Below are 21,922 nucleotides of genomic sequence, written 5' to 3'. Positions count from 1 at the left end.
GGAAATAGAGTCCTCCATGGGAACTCTTGACTTCAGGGTCTTCCATGGCTAGTGACTGCTGTGCATCCGGGTCTTGGGGATTGAGAATCTTTCTGGGTTCCCCTGCATTTGACAGAAAGTACAGCTCACTGGATCCAGAGCCAGGCAAGATATCTCTTAGGCTGTGGTCTCCTAAGGATTTGGGAGAGGTAACAGAAGAGGAAGAGGAAGAGGAAGAGGAAGAGGAAGAGGAAGGAGTAGAGGAAGAGGGAGGATGAATTTGTCAAACTGTGTTTTATGGCTTGAAATTTAATTTTGTGGTCAATGAACACAAATTTAGTCTTTAACAAACTGTGTTCTCAGCTATGTCTTATTTATCTTTTAGTAACTCCCTGGCCATAGTAAACAATTAATAAATGGCTGCCATTATTAGGATTCTGATGAAACAGATGGTTTCCATAAACACATTCTCCACTTTTGCATTTTCTTTTCTTCTACACTGATATCCATCTTCCTGCTGGATGCTATACATGTTTGCACCTTTGCCTGGTAGTATGGGTTCTGCCAGACCCGCCTTTCTACCTTCTTCTCACCTATTAAAATCCTATTTACACATTCAGGACTAGACTAGTTCCTTGTCTTCACATGAGATGGCTCCTGGTTGGAGCTCATTGTTTGTTTTCTCTGTCTTGTTTTTCTGTCCCCAATCCCTATAGTATGCTACTTGGTTGTTTATATGGTTCAAATCTCTTTCTCAAATTTGATGGAGAATGTTGAAGACATTTATGATGTCCTCTATGGCTATTGTAGAGTTGTGCATGTACTATGCACACAGTCAGATGCATGTGGCTCTAGCTGTGGTGAGATTCCAGAGTCATTCATTCTTCACTGACCTTCTGGAACTGTAGAGTGAGTACCATAAACCTTCCATGTGCCCAGAGGTCCCACGAGGTCCCAGAGGTCTCATTGCTACTGAGCTGTGAGGTTTGAGCTCTCACTGCAGACTGGGTCTTGAGGTTTACAGTTAATGTACATGGTACTCTATCAGGCTGTAATCCTGTTTTCAGAGAGCTCCAGGGTTTATAATGATGCTCCATTTGAAACTCATTATCACAAAATAGAGGTCTACCTTGTCTTCAAGCTGCAAAGATGGAATCAAGAGAAGATAATGATACTTACCCAGATGATTGGCATTCACTTTGTGAGGCAGGATCTGGGAAGCAACAGGCTATTTCAATTTCCATATCTGTCAAGTAGGAAGGATATTATGAGGATTGAGTTTATGCATAAAAGGTGTTTAAGATAACTATCGTCCATCATCCATGTATTTATGTATATATGTATGTATGTATGTATGCATGCATGTATGTATGTATGTATGTATGTATGTATGTATCATCTATCTATCTTTTATTATTTATGCTCAAAATACTCATTATACTTTACACACTTCTTTAGCATTGTTTAATGAGTAATTTTGATGTTGCCAGTACCATAAAGATATAAACCCTCATGTCCACACAAGCCACTTTTCATCCTGGAGAGATGAAAGAAGTATCAATAACCCTCAGCTTTAAACAGTACTAGCTTAGTTTGCATGCTGTCCACCTCATGCCTTAATGTAACCTGCCATTCCAGGTCGAATGGCATTATAGTCATAGACTTGGTTCACCTCTTTTGTGGATCGTAGGGATTGAAAGTAAGTCTGAATGGAAAGGAACCAAAACTTCCCTTTGCTTCTGCAGTGCCCCAGTCCTGGGGTGGTGGTGGTGGTGACAATGGCAGTTTCATAGTTATTATAAGACAATTACATCAACAGAGCTTGTCTATCTCTCTCACATTTCAAAGGAACATGTGTCCAAAGAGCCTCCCTCTCCTTTAATGATTTTGACATTGTCACATCATACCCAAGTGCAAAACTATGACAATACCTCTTGCCTCAGCTGTCAAAAGTACCATGTAGGGACACATTGCAGTTGAAAAGAGAGAATGGCCTCTTTATGGTGACTGGCTTGGAATTATAAATATTTTCATTTCTCCCGTAGGAGATGGCTCATGGAAGAGAGGAGACAAACACGACTTTGAAGCTAAGCAAGCATACTCATCCCTCCAAACAGTCACCCTACTGAGGACCGTGAAACCTGAGTTTGAGAAGTTTTCCATGGAGGTGAAAAGTTCTGTTGAGAAACAAGGGCTCAATGAGGAGGATTACGTAAGTGCTTGATTATGAGCCCCGCCCTTCAGCATCCTGAAAGCAGGCGTCTAATTAAACCAGAGGTGACAAAGTATCCCATTCCAAGTCATTCAAAAATTCTGAGTTCAAGTCTGAATGTCACTGTTGCCTTCCATGTGTGTTTTTTTCCTGGCCACTTTCCCTCCCCCTCCCCCATCCCATCATCATTGCTGCCATTCACTCACTCTTCTCCTTTACAACAGCTGCAGGGTGGAAAACTGCCTTTTGCTGGGGACCTGCAATTGCAGAGCGCGGTGGGAGGAGGCAGTTGAAGGAGTGCCCAAGTTTTGCACGGCTAATTTGTCCAAGCCTTGGTGGCAGAGATATTTTAGGTTTTGGAGGCTCTCTCTTTTGACAGTCTGTGTCCTCTTCTTGGTTGGTCTGCTCCTGTCTCTTGCAGGGCAGTGGGTTTTTTTCTTCTGTGACAAGCTGCTTCCTACTTGGGTGTTCTAGGTCTTCTTGCTCCAGTAGTGCTCTTGACTTATTAATTCATTTTAAAGCAGCTCAGTTCTGGGCTCAGGGTCAAGCCCCTCCCTGGGTGCTATTGTTTGGGCAGCCTTTGGCCCTTTTAGCTATGTTTCTGAAATGTCTGCCATAATGTCTAACCCTTTCTCTGAACAGGACTAGGAAAAGGCTTTTGAGTTAGTAGTCTGGGCATGCTGGTCTCTCTCTCCTTCCCTGACAATAATGAGAATATAAAGGTATTTTATGTTTTCCTCTATGTTATTTTACCTAATGGTCCATATTATCTTTATGATTTGAAAACTCAGTGACAGTGTCATGTGTCTGGATTTCTCCCTGAAGTTGTTAAGTTCAATTATTCCATCATACGTTGTCTGACATTAATGAGACTTATTGGACAACAGTTGGCTTTTCAATATGCTCCTTGGATATTCTGGATTATCACTTATTCTTGGGGAGAAACCTAAATCTTATTTCAATTCTAGTCCAAGTCAAACCTCATTACGAAGGCATGGCTACTGTGACAGTTCTTAGTGTTTTCCAAACCGGATCCTAGTATTTTCAAGAGTATTTGCATCTGTGAATTAAAATATGGCCTCTCCATGCTGCTTGACTTTTAAAGTCAATAAAACTTATAATTTTAAGTAGAATTGTGGTAGTTATAATAATTTATTCTAATTCTGAAGATACATTCATTTTCCTTTCCTCTTTTTTCTCAGTTCTGGGAGTCAACCCATGGTGTTCTCTCTCTCTCTCTCTCTCTCTCTCTCTCTCTCTCTCTCTCTCTCTCTCTCTCTCTTTCTCCTTGTAAATGTGTGTGTGTTCCATCACCCAGCCCATCACCCACTTTACCCTTTCTGTAGTGCTTCGGAACACCAGTTGTTGCTAAGGTTAGTCAGCAGCCTGGGCCCTCAAGGAATCTAGACCAGTGCCACGGGATGCCTCATCAGTCTGAAGGCATCTCGCAGACTCAGCTTTCCTCTAGGTCCCTTAGCTTCTCATATTTGCATCCATGGGCTATCCTATCTGTGTGTGCAGAACTTAAGTTCACAGAGCCTAGCTTGGGCTCTGCACCTCTGTCTTTATCTCATACCCAGCAATTTTGTGGACCCATTAGTTCTCATCTGCCCCAAACTTTCCCCTGACAGTCACAGTCTCTGAGCAGGGTCTGATTTTTTTGTTGTTGTTGTTAGTTCCCTTTTAATGCTTTTATTTTGTAATGCTTATGCTACTGTGCCTATTGCTTAATTAAAATTGCATTTAGTTAAATTTACAAATTATATTAAGTATATTGAATGAAAATAAAATACATCAAAATTGTAACTTTTATGGTGCTGGCAAGGATCCCAACATGGTACTGAGTTGTCTAAACATTAAAATGAAAGAGCATGCCACAGATTTCTTATCTGTTTGTGTCCCTACAGATGACATTATTCTATCTTGCTGGTGCGTGAAGCAAAATGCTTACTATGGGGGGTTGAGAGACTATCTCAGATTAAGAAATTCCCTTTCATTTTTCTTTGGTGAAGATTTTCTGCTTTTCTTAACTGACATGTTTTCTTGAGATAACTGAAACAAAAAAAATGGCACAAGCATTAAGGATTGCATTGTCCAGGGTGAGGAAAGGCCTTGTGCCTTTGAAGTTTTGTTTTAGCATTGGAAACTGAATGAAATTCCTGTTCCAATTTTACATCTATTAGAGTCACATTAATATTAGAATGTTGCCAGTAGTAAAGGTTATGATCTTTTCAAAACTGGAAATATATGAAATTAAATTTTTTTAAACAAGCTATACTGTGACATTGGAAGGACAGAATAACAATGATTTCTTTTAATAGTAAAATGATCTGACTATTTTAATAGTACAATGATTTTTACATTTTTTGCTTGCTAAACTTGGATGGGATAACTCAATTTTTTATGTTTACGTGTGGGCATATGTGTACTCAAGCATGTGTGCCTATGTATGTTGAGGTCAGTGGTTAATGTAGGGTGTCTTTCTTACTCTCCATCTTATTTATTTATTGAGATAGCGTTTCTCACAGAACCTGATGCTTGTTGATTCAGCTAGAAGGGCTAGTCAGTGACTTCCAGAGGCCTTTCTGTATCTGCCTTCCCTAGTCTGGGATTATAGGCATATGCTGCTATGTATGTCTGGACTTTTACATACGTGCTGGAGGTTGAACTCAGGTCCTAAAGCTTTTGCAGTAAGAACTCTACCAAATGAACCATCTCCCTAGGTCTGATTGATAGAACTTTGTTTCTGTAAAATTGGTCTTCATCTCCATCACTTGCTCCCTATTTTAAAATATTAACAGTTACATAAGAAAAACAGGGGAAAGAGATTTATTTCTTATTGAGGACGTGGGCAACAGTAGGTTTCCCATGCTCCAGTGGAGGGAATGTATATATAGACAATAATAACTGGATTTAGTGTTTTTTTTAAAGATATGAAGTTGGGAAGGGGCATGTTTGGAGGACATGAAGAGATTAGAGGTGGGTGGGAGGCAGATAGGATCATTTTTCATTGTGCATATGTAAGAAATTCACAAAAACAAAGGAAAACAGTGACAAAAAAATGGAGTGTAAGATGCCATACAGAGAGATCCCTGCATAGAATGCCCAGTTTCTCCATGGTAACATTTGGGAAGATTATATATTAAAAAGATGTCAGTTTGGTGTGTTCATTGGTGTCATCTTTAATGGCCGCTAGAGGAGCTAGAAGGAAGTTATGGAAGAAAAGCTAAGGACTTTAAGCAAGCTGAACAAGGTCACCAATGGGTTCACAGATGAGGCAGAGTCAGATTGGCGAGACCTAGGGTGGGCCTGAGGACAGTGAGCTTTTCTTATAAGCTCAAGGGACAGAGAACAGGGAATGCCAGACAGGCTGGTGAGGCTTGATCTCTGAAACCATGTACAAAAAGGAGATGTATGTATGCAATCCTAACTTAAAATTCAACTTCTACATTCCCCAGTAGGGTGATTGCTAAGTAAGAAGAGGACTATCATTAATGATTAAAAATGGAAACCATAACTCATACCCCACTTCTGAGGGATCTCAGAAAGTATAAATAGAGAATTCATGTGGTCTGCTAACACAATAAACCAAGAGTTAGATAATCTTAACCAAAAGATAGGAACAATATTTACATAATATAAGTAAAATATTATGTTTCTATATGAGCTGAAGAAATAGTGTGGTATAAATGAGTTTTCATCTAATAGCTTTAAATTATCTAATGCAAAAAACCTCATCCCTTTTCATGTTCTAAAGGTGTCCAAAACTTCCATGACTTGGTCCTATGAGATATTTGGTATTTATAGTCCAGCCATCTGGGAATGGTGGGCACATGGTCACATGGCTGCAATCCTAGCACTTTGGAAGTTACACATGAGGATGAAGACTTGAAAGTTTTCGACTACATAGTGAATTCAAGGACTTGGGCTTACACAAGACTGTTTCAAAAACACACAAAGATTTTATAGCCTGAATATATATTTATTCTGAAGGAATAAACTTCTTTGCAAAAAAAGATGTCAGCCATGTTTTTGGCACTGAAAAATGCCCTCAAAACACTCAAGATTTCTTGTTTTACTTATGCTAGTGTGAATGGTATGCTCTAAATACCTTATTATCTGTGTGGATTTTTGTGTTTGAATTCCATCCAATGCCTTGATTTTTCTTTCTTTAACTTTTGAGATAGGATCTCATGCAGCCCAAGCTAGCCTTGAACTCACCATTTAGTTAAGGATTCCGGATACTCCTGCCTCAACCTCACAAGGGCTGGAATTACTATACTTGGCTCCATGACTACTGTGACAGTTTCTTCACTCTCTTATAAGGTTATATATTAGTTGCATTTCTCATTGCTGTGTGTGGTAGTTTGATAAGAATGACCCCCATAGGCCCATATATTTGAATGCTTGGTTATCAGGGAGCAGCAGGATTTGAAAGGATTAGGAAGATTGGGAGGTGTGGCCTTGTTGAAGTTAGGGGTGGCCTTGTTGGAGAAAGTGTGTCATTGGGGTTGGACTTTGAGGTTTCAAAAGTCCATACCAGGCCAGGTGTCCTCTCCCTCCCTCCTTCTCTTCCTCCTTCCCTCCCCCCCTCTCTCTCTGTCTCTCTCTCTCTCTGCCTGCAGATCAGGTTGTTGCTCTTAGCTATTGGCTCCAGTACCATGTGTGCTGCCATTCTCCCTGCTGTGATAATGATGGACTAAATCTCTGAACCTGTAAGCAAGCCCCCAATTAAATGCTTTCCTTTTGAGAGTTGCATTAGTCATTACAGCAATAGAAAAGTGACTAATACACAAAATATCCAACAATAGAAACTTAAGGAAGAAAGTTTATTTTGGCTCATGGGTATGGTACACCATGGTGAAGAAAACATGGTAGCAGGAACATGATGAGGTGGTGGGAGCATAATGAAGCATCTGGGCACATGGTACACATAGTCAGGACACAGATGAATCGATGAAGTCTGGTGGCCAATTCACTTTCTTTGTTATGTATTCTGGGAAGCCCAGGCCATGGGATGGTGTTGCCCACATTTAGAGTGTCTTTTCACCTTAATTAACTCAACCGTGAGAGAGAATCCTTCGTAAATATGTCCAGAGACTTGTCTCCTAGGTAATTCTAGGTCCTATTGATGATTGCATCAAACAGGTTAAAAATGATGAATCACATTACTGGAGTTTTCTTGTGTTAATTTCTACCCTCCTGGAGTAACTCCAGCATTTCTTTCCTGGTTCATACTTTGGAGAAGTATAATGGCTTGGTGGGACTTCTTAAGCCTAGTCCTTTCAAATGTCCCCTCCTGATCTACCAAACTCTGGTGGTTGGTCAAAGGGTCCATGTGTGGTGTGATAGGAAATAGGATGGTTTAGGCTGGCCTGCCATTGGGAATGTCGGTGCTCAACACCTGGCTAGTTGTTTAGTTATTACTGCACATCTTAGATTCTCCATATGTATTCTTCTAGGTTAATATAATATTGTAAACATACATTGTCCTCTTACTTGTGAACCTGGTAGAAGCCTATGCCATTTCCATTTATTATGCTTTAGTGGGGCCCAGTGGCCATCGCTGAAGGAAGTATGGTACAGTGGTTAAATATACATCTTTGAGTACCAGGTTGTAGTGCTTGTTTGCAATATCAGCACTTTGGGATCAGAGGTAGGAGTATTTCCAGTTTGTGGGCAGCCTGGGCTACATATCTCAAACAAAACAAAGCAAACAGAACATGGAGATGCTCAGATGTGGTCCTGTCTTTAAATATTTCTTATCTTGGACATATTTGTAAATTCTGCCTTAGTTTATTGACTAGAACATGAAGAAATAACTAGTAAAGTTACTGGAAGACCCAAGAACTAATACAAATAATATCCATTGAAACACTAGGCGTCTGGTAAGTATTCAGTACATGGTAACTACTGTTGTTCTTATTTCTTACATTCCTGGCTTGGTGCTCCTGATGCCTCATGCCCTTAGTGGTTCTACTTATCTTTCAGATCTCAAGCCAAATACCACTTTCCCAGGATGGTTTGTCCTGACAGTCATACTACCCATGTACAGTTCCTTTCCATCACAGCTCTCTTGTGTGGGATTTTCTGGTGGACTTTGGTCTCTGCCAAGCTCTATGAGCAGGAGCCATGCCTATTTCTGTTCATTCTTGCAACCCCTCCTTGTATGCTTGGCACATAGGAAGCAGATAACAAAGGTAACTGTTAAAAACAATTTTGCATCCATAATGCAAACAATTTAAACTCTGAAATTGTCTAAAATCTAAAACTTTGAGTGCTGGCATGACATCACAAACAGAAAACTCACATCTTGTGGTGGCTTGCAGTCAAAATACAGGGACAGTTAAGATTTTGTACAAAATTATCTTTAAGCCACATATGTAAGGTGTATAGACATCATTGTATTTTGTGATTAGACTTAGATCCCACCTCCCAAATAATATATATATATATATATATATATATATATACACATATATATATATATATATGCATATGCATTTACCAAAATTGAAAACAAATCTGAAACCCCAAATACTTATGGTTCTAAACATTTCAGGTTCTCAACCTATATTTTGCTTACCAATTTTGTTATTACTGAACTGGAAGGACATCAACCTTAAACTCTTCTCATTCAAATGGCCAATACAAAGGCTCAGGTGTGTTAGCCTTTCCCACTATCTATCTTAGTACAGCAATGCCCATCAACAATGGGTTCTGTGTATTGACCTCCTTAGTAATACAAAGTCATGTGTTTAGCTTCACCAATCCTGTAGGAGATGATGTTTGGTGGTAAAAGGGGTTCTGAAGACTTCTTGGGGTCACTAGTAACCCACACTGACAAGTAATGTCCCATTGGAGAGGCTCTTGGGGCTTAAGGCCTGGCTTAGACAAGGTTTTGCCAAGTGCTTGCCTGGCCTTTGCCATTGGTTTGTATTGGGTCACCTACATGTGCAGTGGCTCTTACTCAAGGGCATTTTAATGGAGCTGCCTGGTCTTTGCCCTAGGAGTGGTTCCAATTCCACAGCGCTGGTATTTGGTTTTAGAATGCGCTGTGTGGTGGCCAAGCTGAGATTAGTTGTGTCCCCTGACTCTTGGGCCAGTGACTTTCTTTTTCCACTGCATCAGTCTGATCCTTTTAACAACAATGTGACCAATAAGGAGGCAAACTTATGACACAGATTAAGTGTATCAGGGCCCTGTTGTGTGAACCCCCTGTGTGAGCTTGGCGGGGTCCACAGACTGAAGCATTGCCTTTCTGTCTCAGTACCCACAATCCAAAGCACACACCTTTGACACACCTGCTTTCCTTTACTCTTTCATGTGTTTGACAAAGTGTGGCCAAGACTCAGTGTCCTCTTCAGCTGCAGTCACCATTTGCCCGTCTTCCTTCCTTCCTTCCTTCCTTCCTTCCTTCCTTCCTTCCTTCCTTCCTTCCTTCCTTCCTGTTTTTCGAGACAGGGTTTCTCTGATTTATTTATTTTTTTCTGAAGCGCAAACCATCATTTTCTTGATCATCAGAGGCTGTTTATTGAGTTCTCTGGGGAGCACAACTGTGAACATGATCCCGGAGAAGGAGTGCTCCCAGATGGAATACTGACCCTCTAAAAGCTCCTGAGTAAGAATAAAGTATCCTCAGTCTTGAGCTCTGGAGTTCACATATAAAACTCATCCTGAGTCAGTACACAGAAAATGTCATGCACCTTAGCACTGTGACATACTGATGGTACCTATAGCGGTCTGGACAGCCTTCCCAAGAAGAACAACCAAAACAGTGGACCCTTTCACAGGCTCTCAGGGGTCCATAAGCACTTTAAGGGGATGAAGGCTTCCTGCCTTATTGTGTATTAACTTTTTGTAATTATGTACCAGACTTTGCAAGTGCACAGAGTATACATTTGGAGAGAGGAGTCAATGTTTCATCTATGGGATCTGTGTAGAAAAAAGGTAAGAATCAGTGGGCTAGACCATGGCTATGGCTGGTCAGTGTACCATTTGTCCCGAGTCCTGTTTATCCCTATGGATAAGAACAAGGTTTGTGCAGGGTTACACTGAAAGAAATAATTTCCCCAGAAGAAAAATGAAGAAAATGTTCAAGTACTAACTAATCTTATATTAGAGAAATCATTATTATTTCTGAGATGAAAGAGACATTCACTCATTCATTCATTCTGGACTAAATCAGCTGACTTTCCAAGACTTGTTGTTCTCACTACTGTTTCTTAGGACTGAGTGAGCCAAAGTTGTAGACACTTTTTCGGCCCTGGCAGCATCCCTGGGTTTTCCTTCCTGTAAATCCCACTCCTGGCCTCAATCCATTCTTCCTATTGTGTTTGGCGGTTCTGAGACCTATTCACCCGCTGCCCTTTAACTGTTGGCTTTCTCCTTGGGTGAACTTCACTTTCTTTCCCTCATGTTGTTAAGTAAAAATAACATGTAGCTTTCCAGATAGAAAGGACATGATACAATGAATGAAAAAAGTGGTACAATTAATTAAAGATAATTTATAGTAGACATGCATGAATTCCCCCCTTGTTCCTCAACTCTGTGCTTCTGATTATACAGGGATGACTATTGTTTTTTTTTTGTGATGTTGCCTGCATACTTTTAAAATAGATTATGTTGTTCTTGATATTATAATTTTGATGCTATATCTTGTTTGCTGAAATGGAGAAAAGATTACATTATTTGACATACTTTTTCTCCACTAATATTTACTTTTCCTTCTACACCTCTAATATTTTATAATACAGTTTCTTGTTAAAGGGATTTTTACAAAATAAAGTTTGAAGAAAAGTTAAAAAAATGACAGTTGGAGCCTTTTTTTCATTTTGCCCGTGTAAATACTTACAGCATAATCATATGTTGTTTTATGAGTACCTGCTGTTTCTCTGGCACCTCCTATGGAGTTTAATGAGTTTTCTTATTTGCTCCCATATAGTTTTCACTATTTCATTTTTATTGCTTTAGTAAAAGGTTTTCTGTAATGATATTAACATTTTTTAACAATATTTTGCTGCTCCAGCTTGGAATAATTTCTTTTTTTTTATACATCAGTTTGGAGTTGTCCTTTAGTTGTCTCTTGCATTGCATGGCCCTTTTCTTGGATCTCACATCTCCTTTTTTGTTCTTAAAATTTGTGTTTGTTTTGAAGAAAGAGGGTATTAATGATAAAACTTTTTGATACTTTTCACATCAGAAAACATTTGATGTTATAATAATAATATTAATAGTTACAACACCCAGTTGACAGTTTAGCTGGGTATAAAATTATAGTTTGAAGATTGTTTTCCTCAAGACTTTGATCTTATTACTCTATTGTTTTGTAGCTCTTGTGGTTATCATTCTGATTCTTTTTTTAAATGCTATTTTCTTTTTCTCCTTAGAGGCCTTTAGTATTTTCTGTGTATGATTGATTGTATCAGTGAGCTTCTAGTCAGGAAAATAGAGCCTAGGCCAGACAATTCAGCAGGAGTTTAATAGAAGGAACAGAGTTTAAGGTGTTAGAAGAGCTGAGATTCCAAATGGAAAAATAAAGCAAGCCAGAGATTGAAATAGCAAAAGTCACTAGCATCACTAGAGCTTGAAGGACCAAAGAAGAGAGACTTTTAGTAGGTTCCCAAAGTTAGGACTGCCCACAAAAGGGAGAAGGATAGAATAAATAACTAGAGATATTACTCAAGGCAAAGAAAGAGCTGGGAGACATGTCCTGGCTTTCTTCTTCCTTCTGGTTCTGTTCTCCTGCCTGTGCTTCATGTTCACTGAAGTAACCAGGAGCCACATGACAGTGAAGTGAGACAGAAGGAGTAATCTTTGTATGTTATAGAACAAAATGAAGCAGATGGAGGAAGGGAAATGAGTTGGAGAACAAACAAACAAACAGAAAACTGGACTGATGGGTGATCTGAAAATTTACAATGATGGGTCCTGGGATGAATTTGTTTATTTATTTTTTTATATTTTGTTGTTTGGGTACAGAGTCTGGCATTGTTGCCCCGGCTGGGCTGGAACTCTCTATGTAACCTAGACTGGTTTGGCATTTGTGGTGAGTTTACCCTCTTAGCCTTCTGAGTGCTAGGATCAGAGGTGTGAGCCATCATGCTGGCTTGGTGTGGGTATTTCAAAATCTTGCTGCTTGCCTTTAGTATCCTTCTTCTGTAACTTTCAGAATAGAGTGTTAGCCATCATTAGCTGGTTCTGTTATTTTCCCTCATTTCCTAATACCTAAGCAAGTGTTATTTTTCAATTTTGCCCTTTTCTTTTCCTTTCTGATTATCTTAGCTTTATCTTCCAAAATACTGGATTTTAAAATGTCTGCTATAGTTATGATTTTCAAGAGCTTTCTAGGTGGGTGCAGTGGTATATGTCCATTATCCTGGTAATTGAGAAGTGAAGTGGGAGTCTCAGTACAAGTTCCAGGTCAGCCTGGGCAACATAGTGAGCTCCAGGCCCGCCAAGACCGTGGTGAAAGACATTGTCTTCAAGAACCAAAAATTAGGAGGAAACTAGAAAAAAGAAAGACAAAGAGAAACATTATACTTTTCTCTTGTTTTCTGAGTGGCTCCCTAATTCAAAGCAGCACCTTGATTTTGATTTGTGAATAAAGAAGCTCATTTCTCTAGTGTCCCTTCCATTAATTCTAGAGTGTATGTTTTAATGTTTTATTCATTTAATTATCTAAAGATGGGGCTTATTTTGTAATTGATTGTCATAATTTAATAGACAATCTGGGTAAATCTTTTCTATTTAAAACATATTAAGCAACTTTTTTCTTCTTTCCTTTTTTTGTTTTTGTTTTTCAAAACAGGGTTTGTCTGTATAACTCTGGCTGTCCTGGAACTCACTCTGTAGACCAGGCTGGTCTTCAACTTACAGAGATCTGCCTGCCTCTGCCTCCCTGAGTGCTATGATGTTTTTTCTTATAATTGATAGTATTTTACATTTGTTGAGATAAGATTCTTCCCATATTTTTAATTGTTTTATTTATCTTATATTGCCCATTTCTTTCAGGTTCTGATTTTTGTTTGTTTGTTAATATTTATCTTTTTGTCTTTCATATTAGAAGTATTTCTTAAATGGTCTGTTTCTATTTCTGAGTGCCTCCTTCAGCACTCCCCAGGGCTCTGGATATATAAGCAACCTGTCTAATGGTGGACTGTATTGTAGTCCCATGAGTATCAACTTAGCTATTCCAAAGATCCTAAATAATTTGAGTATATTTTTCTCTCAGACTGGTCAATTTCATGAAAAAATTTTCTCCTGTATCCCTTTGGAGAGTCATTAGGCTGTATTATCTTCTGGGAGTCAGGAAGGAATATCATCTAAGATTCCAGATTTTCAACTTTTACATCATTCTCAACTTCGTACTTCACCCATCCTCCATCTGTTCCAGGTCTGTTCCTATGTCTTTACTCAGGGACATACCTGTCTTCTGCCAGGATGGGGAGGGACAATTTCTTCTATGTGTAAGCTTGGGGAAGGATCTGACTGTGTGTGTGTGTGTGTGTGTGTGTGTGTGTGTGTGTGTGTGTGTGTGTGTGTTGTGGTGAGAGTGCATGTGTGTATGGGTACATGTGTGTGTGTGTGTGCACATGCACAAGCACCTGCACACCTCTAATAGTCTTTCTTTAAAAAAAACAAATGAGCAACATTGTATGTGTTTGTGTATATATGAATGTATATGCATCCATGCTATATCATGAATGTAGAGGTCAAAGGGCAAGCTTTTGGAGTTGGCATTTGAGTTCCATCTTTTTCTTTTTCTTTTTTTTTGTTTTTTTTTGAGACAGGGTTTCTCTGTATTCCTTCGGAGGTTGTCCTGGAACTCGCTCTGTAGACCAGGCTGGCTTCGAACTCACAGAGATCCACCTGCCTCTGCTTCCCGAGTGCTGGGATTAAAGGTGTGTGCCTTCAACGCCTGGCTCCCATCTTTTTTTAAAAATTATTTATTTTTTTAAGTGTTCATTGGTGTTTTGCCTGAATATATGTCTGTGTAAGGGTGTCAGATATCCTGTAACTGGAGTTACAGAAAGGTGTGAGCTGCCATGTGTGCTGGGAATTGAGCCTGGGTTCTCTGGAAGAGCAAGCAGTTCCCTCTTGTTTTAAGATGGGGTCTCTCTTGTCTTTGCCTCTTGGGTATGTAATCTAGGCTGGCTGGCCCTTTAGCTTCTGGGTGATTGTCTGGCCTCTGCCTACATTTTGTGGTATGAGTGCTGGTGTTACAGGTTGTTACCCCTTTTCACACAGGCCCTGGAGATATGAACTCAGGTCCTCAAGCTTAAACAGCAAGCACCCTTACCCATCAAAGCATCTCCCTAGCTCCACTTCTTGAGCTCTTTAGAAACAATTGTGCATGAGCAATAACTAACACATTAACCATAACTCTTACAGAAAAGAGTTGTTTTTCTTATGGCCTTCATATGTGAAGACTAAAATTTATTTTGCTTTTTGTTTGAGACGAGGTTGTTCCCTCTATTTTAGCTCTTATGTTGGCTTATTTTTAAAGCCTACACAAATAGGAGCACACATAGGAACCCTGTTGTCTGGGGAGGTAGAATTTTAGGTTTCAAAGTACATTTTCTAAAAGCTCTGATGACTCAACTTTAAAATTAATTAGTTAATGCTAATTCTGGGATAATTACATAAAAGTTAGTGGAGATGTTTGTGTCCCAGAAGGTTATTGTATTTATCACAGTGTCATGCAGCATCTGCACACCCCCCCCCCCTCCATGCTGCATTGTGAAATAAACATTTCAGGAAAACATGCTGAGATACCTGGGAGCATAAACACATCTAGAATATCCTAGTGTAGAGCTCTATCCTTCTAACATAATTGGAGCCAGCAGAGACCACCTCCTTAGTAATCTCAAGTTGTAGACAGTGTTATTCTAGTGTTGGGAGGAAGGGTTCCTGATCTTGGACCAGTGCAGTGAGTTCAGGCTGAGAAAGCCCACACTCAGGCTCTTGACTTCTAGGGCTTTCTCTGCTGGACAACTAGAGATTCTAGTATCACCTCAAAGGATCTTCCCATTTCCAGGTCTCTGTCATTTAAAACCCAATGTGATTTCTAACTAATTTTAGTTTAAAAGTTAAGTGTCATTGTCATTATCTATTTATGGAATTTGTTTATTCTTTATTGTATAATCACCTCCCAGTCACCACACTCACAGGCCATTGAATGTTTACACATATGTACACACACACCCCACTCACGGACCCCCCCCCAGGAGAATTTTATTACAGTCATCAACACACAGAGCCCACTGCAGGTTTACACACACACACACACACACACACACACACACACACACACACACCACACATACACCACTGCAGGAGAATTTTATTACAGTAGAGCATTCTGCTGTTTGTAATACTACATCGGAAAAGCTTCTTGGAAATATTATTCTGGATTTAAAGTATACAGAACCAGCTTTTCTTTAGCTCTAAGCTGGCTACCAGCCCGGATTGTTTAACTGCAAAGGCAAATCCCAGTGCTGGACACATGAATTCATTCTACAGCTGCAAGGCTTGCAGATGTAGAATTAGTGCCTAATTTTAAAGACTGGGTCAGGATTTCTCTGATTAATTACAGCCACAGCTTCTTCTGGGGACCAGAGCTTGATCACCAGAACCCCCCTGGTGGAAGGACTCTTGCAAATTGTCCTGATCCCCTATGGGCAGCATGGTTTGTGTGTGGCCCCTCACAAACAAACAAACAAACAAACAAACAAACAAACAAACAAATGAACATTAAAAGAAAAAAATTAAAAGAATGTGTGATGTCCATTTTAAAGCAAAAATAGTTCTGGACCCTTAGTGCTTTGGGCTTTACACTGAGTTTTACAGTTTTCCATGTGATCTGTTTTTAACTTGGGGTAGAATTTGGTAAACACTATTTTTATTTCTAACCAGGTATTCTGAGCATGGATGATATTACAACCTGAGGTATTTGCTCATGTGGTTAGCAGGCCACCCATAGCTTGCTTTTTCTCCTTATTAAAAAGTTGAACATTTGACTAATTAAACAAATACTGCAGGAGAGTCTGATGCATGGCAGTGTTTTGGGGGAGGTGGGGTGGGGTGTACTGGTGCATGCTTCCTCTCCAGGTCTCCCTCTGATGCTCACCAATGAATGCAGAGTTGGGGAATGGGAAGCTTATCTAGGCACAGCATTTGAGAGAGACAGGGTTTAATATATAATTGTTTAAAGAGGCTAGGTGTGACATATTGGGATGTTCAAGATGCTGAAAAATAGTACCATAATTTCTCTGAGGGGGAAAGCCCAGCCATCACAGTATTTGATCTAAGTTGTGTTTTGACACTAATTTTACACAGAAGCTGTGTGGGAAGTGACATTAGTTGAAAATTTATCAGATCATTAATAAATTCTTGACAAAACAGTTCACTCTTGTCTCACATCACTTAATTAGATGTGAATATTCTTAATTGAAGGGTTAAAAAGTTAGGTCTTCAGCCAAACTAATGAAAGAGAACAGAATACAGCTGATACAAGATGTATCTGCCCCACATCTGTGCACAGGCAAGCCTTTCTGTGAGGGCCGCTAGAGTAGGAGGAGGTGCCCTGGAACAGGGTTACCTCTCTCCTTTCTCTCACCCCATTTCTTCACAGTCAGCCAGGGAATTGTTTTTTTCCAATGAAAAGGCCTTTTCAGACACAAGAGGGCCTTGCTAATTTGTGAGAATAAAATCAAACCTCAAGTTTTTTTTTTAATAGTATAAGAATGATGAGTATGTATGCCAACATTTTAATAAGATTAGTCTTATTAGGGAAATGGAATCAGGAGGATAGAGGCATTGTGTCGGGTTTTCTCTCACTAAAGAAATATTGCTTGACCTTCAAAGCATTTAAATGAAGATTATTGGATTTAAAAAACTTACTTTCATTTTCTTAAAGGAAAAAATTGTTTTAAATTATCCAGGCAACTTTGAAATAGCACTGAATAGCACTAATAGATTATTTGAAAAAATTGGAATATTCTGGGTTAAAGTGTTTTTGATTATAAATAAGCATTCATTTTCTTGTGATTGTTACACGTCGGTGGCTGGTGGCTTTCTATCTAAAAAAACTTCTAACCTAGCACATTCTGAAAATGATTAGCAAAGAGGCATGGGGCTTATGCAAAAGGACTTCCAAGCCAAACATCCTATTCCATCCCTTTGAAGGGCAATCTCTGTTTTGTGCTGCTGTTAGTATGTGTGGTGATGAAATTATTGTGAGCCACAAAGACATTTTGCAGCAATGGCGACACTACACTCAGATATTCAGGAGTGAAATAGCATAGTGGTGTGCAAAACTATTCACTACTGAAAGGCAAAAGTGAAATAGCATTGTGGTGTGCAAAACCACACAACTGAATGGTTTTACAACTGAAGAAAGTTTCTTCTTTTACTGAGTGGCCTAGAAGTGCATGCCAGCTCATCTGAGCAACTTTCTCACAACTGAAATACAATGTAACTCTTTTTAGAGAAGTCGGATCAACACAAATCCACACTGTAGACCCAAGGCCAGTTTCACCTGTAGGAAGAATGTGTATCAGCCTGAAGAATTGAGTGTTGGAAGGACTTGGAGAGAAATATTAGAGAATGAAGCTCAGCTTGTTTTTTCTGCATTTTTCATCTTTTCTAAATGCTTTGTGTCCTCCAGGGCCTTGGCATCCCCTTTCCACTTGGTAAAGACTCCTTTACACAAGATGTTAGGGCTGTAGCTTAGCTTCATCAGGAGCCTGAACTTAAAGGGAGAACCCGGAAAAGGAAGGTCTGAGGTAAATGAATCTAGAAGTGGTATTGTGATGTTCTTTGAATATCAGGGCTTCTTCCTCTATGGGAAAGAACTACTCATGAAGTCATCCAATGGCTAGAGGAATATGATACTTTCATAATTTAACCTTTCTTACACGAAAATTTGATTATTAACTCAGTGTAACAGCAAAAATAACTCGTACCTCAAATCACTTGGCAGGAGCTAGAAGGTAATACCATATGTTCCAATTTGGAAGCAAGGATGCTGACAGGCCCACATCCGCTTCCCTGGCCTCTGGGCTAATAGAGGACTCTGATATGGGATGTTGACAGCATCTACAGGGTTATGTAGCTAAAGGCCAAGATTATGAGGCCTAACCATTGATGTTGCTGTCTGCATGGGTACATGTGGTGGGAGAGCCCAAGGTTGTGGTTCAATAATCTTGGTTGGCCTTGCTCGGCCCATGTTTAGGCAGTCAAGTTTATGAGACTTTATGGGTGTAGCTCCTAGGAGACATAATCTCACATCAAACTCCCTGTTTCTCTGGCTATTCAATCTTTCTGCCCCTTCTTCCACAATGATCTTTGAACAATGTTAACATGGAAGAGGTTGTGGGAAGTCCAGGATCTCAACCCTACACAAGAACTACAGGCAACTAAGGAATGCTGAGAGTGGGAGAAATGGTGTTCCATAGGGAAGAGCACATCAATTGGTTTTCCAATACCAAATCACCTGAAAACACACATACAAGTAACATTATACAGAGCAGCTAGGTTGTACGTATGTATTTAGGAACACATACATACATACATACATACACACATGTATCTATTTAGCAACAATTAATGAAAACAGAAGCCATAAAATTGAAAAAGAGCAAGGGATATATGGGGGTTTGGAGGAAGGAAAGGGAGCAGGGAAATGATGGATTATATTATAATCTCAAAAAACAAAGGAAATAATTACAAGAAGTTAGCGGATGGGTATAATGGTCATTTTTAATTGTTATTTTGACACAACATATACCTACTTGTCAAGGGAGATCAGTGATGAATTGTTTAGATTGGATTGGCCTATGGGCATGCCTCTGAGGGATTTTCTTGATTATGTTAATTGACATGGGAAGAGCCAACATGAAAGTGGGTAGCGGCATTCCCTAGGTCCTGGACTGTATAGGTAAGAGGGGAAACTGAGCTGAGCACAAGTGTGCATGCACCTATTGTTCTCATTTTGACTGTGGACATAACATGAGCAGTTTTCTCAAGCTCCAGTCACTGTGGTATCCCTGATACTGATGGACCATTGGATACTGATGGACCATTGGATACTGATGGACCATTGGATACTGATAGACCACAATCTGGAATTGTGAATTTAGCAATCCTTTTTTCCCTATTTTGCTTTTGTGAGGGCATTTATTTTTCATAGCAACAGAAAGGAAACTAAGACAATGGCCATAACACAACCAGTAACATAAGGGCACCTGTGTGCCAGAGACTTTAATCTGTTAAATGGATAAAATCATATTAAGTTACCCTTGGGAGTTATGAAAAATGTTTGGAAAGGGATTCTATAACTTTAAGTACACAGAGTGAGGGTGTCCAAAGGAAACAGCTCAGCAGTTGCAAGTAGAACATCCCCAGGCCCTGCAGCAGCATGAAGGGACAGTTTTAAGTGACATCTTTTCTGGGACCTAGTGAATTGTTAATTAGGAAGAGCAGAATAATGTACTACTGAGGATTCAACCTTAACCAGCTTGCAATTTGAAAGTGGGCTGAGCTTTAGGATATTATTATGAATTAGTCTGTTCTCTCTCTCCACTGGGGCAAACTTGTTTCATTTGATAACAATCTAAACATCTTGGCCCCATGGATTGTGATTTAGAGGTAGGAATTTTTTTTTGGTATAACAATTTGGCTTTTGGCTTTAATTTTAGACTTTTATCAATTACCTCTCCCACTCTGCTATCTCTATGGGGAGTGAAGTCGGATATGTGTGCTTCTGTCTTATCGTAAAGAGCTTAAAGAGATTGGGCCCTGGGTCATTTTAACATATTAATTTGAGCCCTTTTAATAGTATAGCCTCTTTCACCTTAATCTTTGGACATTTCTCCTTTTCCATACTCAGTAGTGACATACATTGATGGCAACCATCTGCCTACTCCTTGGATTGACCCAGATTAAGGGCTGTCTTATTTATTGGTGTCTTCTAAATGCATGTACCTTTGTACTGGCCAACCACTTGACCTGTGTATCAGCAGGAATATGTAGTTGAACCTGAAGACAATTGTTGATTGAGCCTGGTGAACATCAACAAGCACTTTACTAAGCTCCTCCTTGAGACAAAGTGTTGCCCTACAACTCTGAGGACAGCCCAGTGCCTGTGCAGGTGGCTTTTGATGGGTAAGGATCAATGAGCCCTTTAACTGAGACAAATAAAAGGGACACAAGCTTGGAAGCAGGAAAGCAGTAGACACAGCTGGGGGACAATGACAGCACAGCTCCAGGGGGGGCCTCTTCAGAAGAGTTATTTGGAAAGACAGCTCTCTCATTTGGAAACTTGCTCTTACCCTGGCTGCCCAAGCACCACCACGTGCAAGTTTTCCAACCAGAGTTGTGTTTCTAGTCTTCCTTGATGATTTTTTTTTACCACTTGCTCCACAAATATTGCTATTTTGCAAGTTTCTTCCTCTGGCCCCTTTCTCTCTAAACATATTGTGTGCGTGTGTATGTTTGTGCATGCGTGCATGCATGCCTGTATGCGTGCACACGCGTGTAGCGTGGGTTCTCATCTCTAGTCAGAGGTTACAGCTTCTCTGTGGATGACACCTAATTTCTATGTCCAACTGCAACCTGTCACCTGAGTGGTAGGCTTCTACATGTAGTTTCCCTTTGGCAACCGGGTCCGAATATGTCTATCTACAACTTTACTCTCTTGAGATGGCTCCATTCAGAGCTCATCACCTGTAGCTATTTTACTACTTCACAATGGTCTACTCAGTGGTTTAATGCGTTCACTAAGAGTGGATTCAAAATGAGGTCTGGTCTGTTGGCTGTAGGGAGTCATCCTAGCCCCGCCCAATAGTCCTGGGGCAGGTACCAGGTGGATCCGGGGACTCGCCCAGAAGGGCGTGGTGAAGGAAAGCCGGGGTGACGGGGTGACGTAAGGGAGCTTCTTAAGGGACTGCACGTGGGGACCGGGGCCCTTTTGTTCTGGCCGAGCTGGCTGGGTTCTATAACCTAGCTCTGGCCTGTGTTTTACCTTGGTGTCTTCTGGAATAAAGAGACATTAATCCTACAGTTGGCCTGTTCTTTTAAGTTGATACTTGAGGCCTGTAGGTATCTTTAAAAAAAGTTTCAGTTTGATGATAAGGAAACAGCACAGAAAAAGTGCTAACCTTATTGTTAGGATTTTCAAATGTTTTAAACACACCCATTGCCTGCAGAAAAGCTTTCAGAAGTTTCTGGGCCTTTTTTTCCATTTAGGGAATTGATTAATAAAGAGCCTTGTAAAGCTGGGAGTGGCAGTCTGTGCCTATAGTGTTAGCACTGGGCCACTGAGGCAGAAGGATTGCCATGACTGAAAGCCAGCCTAGGTTACACTGTGTGTTCAAGGTCAGCTCTGGACACAGAGTGACATTCTGTTTCTAATAGCAGCAATGACAATGGCGGCAGCAGCAGCAGCAGCAACAATATCCCAAATAAACAAACAAGAACAGAAAGTCCTCTCACAAATAGAGAGCCCACTAATGTGAAATTCTGTGTGTTCACCACTTAGCATGCTTTTATAGTGACCAGACATCTGATTTCATGTGCAGTGTTAACCCATCTTCAGCCCCTGATAATCTGAGGTATTGCTAGCATTTCACCTATGGATATTTTAGTGTGCTTCTAGAATATAAACTATTATTTTTTAAAAACTCATGTGAAGTTAAATCCATAGATCTAAGCATATAATATAGTTTT

General features: G+C 40.0%; 1 protein-coding gene across 2 annotated transcripts in view; it reads left to right on the top strand.

The window, feature by feature from the left end:
* Positions 1-21,922, top strand: part of Npr3 (natriuretic peptide receptor 3) — a 64,065-nt gene that overhangs the window by 19,223 nt on the left and 22,920 nt on the right. For both annotated transcript variants that reach the window (XM_027401263.2, XM_027401262.2), the window contains exon 3: positions 2,025-2,191. In XM_027401263.2, coding sequence (XP_027257064.1) covers positions 2,025-2,191 — 167 coding nt within the window. The remainder of the gene's footprint in view (positions 1-2,024; positions 2,192-21,922) is intronic.

This window comes from Cricetulus griseus, chromosome 2 (genome assembly GCF_003668045.3).
Source record: "Cricetulus griseus strain 17A/GY chromosome 2, alternate assembly CriGri-PICRH-1.0, whole genome shotgun sequence".
NCBI classification, from domain to species: domain Eukaryota; kingdom Metazoa; phylum Chordata; class Mammalia; order Rodentia; family Cricetidae; genus Cricetulus; species Cricetulus griseus.
This window is presented reverse-complemented; position numbering and strand designations above follow the sequence as displayed.